This window comes from Amblyomma maculatum, chromosome 3 (genome assembly GCF_055883805.1).
Source record: "Amblyomma maculatum isolate TAMU_Amacu chromosome 3, ASM5588380v1, whole genome shotgun sequence".
Lineage (NCBI taxonomy): Eukaryota > Metazoa > Arthropoda > Arachnida > Ixodida > Ixodidae > Amblyomma > Amblyomma maculatum.
This window is the reverse complement of record NC_139346.1, coordinates 113337595-113339680: the sequence shown is the minus strand read 5'-3', so window position 1 is coordinate 113339680 and position 2086 is coordinate 113337595. Positions and strand designations below refer to the sequence as shown.

Sequence of the window (2086 nt, the reverse complement as noted above, 5' to 3'; positions counted from 1 at the left end):
CCAGTGAAGGCGGCCCGCTTCGGTCGGTAACGATAGCAGTGAGGAGTCGAAAACCGAAAGAGGAGAGCTGATTAAAGTTCGAACCGGTGCTTCACCTATTTGCCTCTGCCGTGCTGCCGATGAAATAGCAGTATTACAAAGTTCTCCAATAAAGGGTAATACAGTGGCTGCTCCTTGGCATTCGTGTTTCGTACAGCCACTAGTGGGTCTGAGCTAGCAAAAGGGCACTTGGTTCTGAGGACAGATCATCAGAGCCCGAAAGAAACGCCAAAACATTTCGGGTTTGAATGCGTATTTGGGGCCACTTCTTTATTTAGCCGGATATCAAACTGCTGTTTCTTCTGGGAATACATAGAAGCAACCTTTGAATGTGATATGAAAATATGAAAGAAAAGTAAAATGATAAAAAACTTTAACATTTTAAATGCTAAGCTTAACTATTCGCCCAGCTTTAATTCTTAGTAAATAAGCTCTGCTGGCCAGTTTGTAAATCTCTGGTCTCAAAAAAGAACATTGTGACAAAAAAGAAATCTGTCTTAATCAACGATTCTAATACTAAATCGGCTATTAGAATGATGTTACACGTATTTGTTGTTTCCATGCTTTTATTGTCTAAACCGGAACCGTGTGAGCCTCCTTAGTCTTCTTACTTGCCACATGTGTAAATTTGGTTTCCGAAACAACCGAATGCTTACACTTCTTTGCATTCAAACTAATAGTATTGTTGCTTCTAGCTACTACTTCAATCAAATCAGCCAGACACACTCGAGCCACCATTGAGTCATCCGCTTGAACCTCCGCTAGATCCTCCGCTTGAACCACTACCACCAGAACCACCACTTGATCCTCCTACTCCAAATCCACCACCTGAACCACCCGAAATGCTGCCGGATCCACCGCTTGAGCCACCAGAAAATCCGCTGGATCCACCACTTGAGCCACCAGAAAATCCGCTGGATCCACCACTTGAGCCGCCGACAAATCCACTGGATCCACCATTTGAGCCACCGCCAAATCCACCGAAACTTCCACTTGGACCCCAACCAAATCCTCCTCGGCTGCCTTCACTTCCAAAGCTTCCCCCGAAACCACCTCCTTGTCCGTTACCGAAACCACCTTGTCCTCTCCAGCTGAAGAACTGTGGTCCAGAAGTCCAATACCAACCACTGCCGCCATTCCCTGAGTCGTCACCAAAGCCGCCGCCTTGGATACCACCACCAAAGTCGCCTCCTTGGCTACCACCACCAAGCATTCCGAAGGATCCGTAATTTCCATAGCGTCCTCGTCTCCGGAGCCATCTAGACCGGAACCTCTGTCTTCTGTTTCGTAGGCGATTACTCAAGCGAGAGAACACTCCTCCACCGTATCCTCCACCGGATTCCATAGAGCCACCAAAATTGCCTGAACTTAAACCTGATCCAAAACTGCCTGAACTTAAACCTGATCCAAAACTGCCTGAACTTAAACCTGATCCAAAACTGCCTGAACCTAAACCTGAACCAAAACTAGAACCTAATCCTGAACCAGAACTTGAGCCATAACCTGAACCAAAACTTGAGCCATAGCCTGAACTCAATCCTGATCCGAAACCGGAACCTAGCCCTAAACTAGAACCTGAGCCCGTGAATCCACTCAGAAGGCCTCGTCCTCTCTGACGACGGCGACGTCTAAGACGGCTGAACAAACTGCCTCTTCTAAGGCGCCCGAAAAGCCTGCTGCGTCCACTTAGTCCTCCCCATTCGCCGCCACTCCCTGAGAGACTTGAGCTTCCTGAGCTCCCAACTCCATTTAGGAAACCACCCATACTACCCAGCCCACTTTCACCGCCTTCGGCGCCACTAAAACCACCACCTTGTCTTAGAGAAGCCCCCCCACTAAATCCTCCCCCTCCGCTTCCATCTTGTCCACTGCTGCCTGACAGCCCACCTTGTGCACTGATTCCGCCGCTGCTACCTTCATATCCACCTAATCCCAAACTTCCCCTTCCACCGAACCCACCTTGTCCTCCTCCTATGCCTCCATAGCCTCCCTGGCCTCCTCGTGATACCCAGTGGTAAGGCGAGCTCCAGCTACTCCAGCCCCAACC

The 2086-nt window shown here is 49.1% G+C and overlaps 1 protein-coding gene across 1 annotated transcript; it reads right to left on the bottom strand.

The window, feature by feature from the left end:
- Window positions 1-628: 628 nt before the first annotated feature.
- Window positions 629-1252, bottom strand: LOC146195727 (uncharacterized). Its single transcript, XM_084596841.1, has one exon. The coding sequence runs from the start codon at window positions 1250-1252 to the stop codon at window positions 782-784; it is 471 nt and encodes a 156-aa protein (XP_084452967.1). The 3' UTR covers window positions 629-781.
- Window positions 1253-2086: the final 834 nt, after the last annotated feature.

Coding starts and splice junctions, on each gene's coding strand:
- LOC146195727 (XM_084596841.1), bottom strand. CDS start 1,252: ATGCTTGGTGGTGGTAGCCAAGGAGGCGACTTTGGTGGTGGTATCCAA.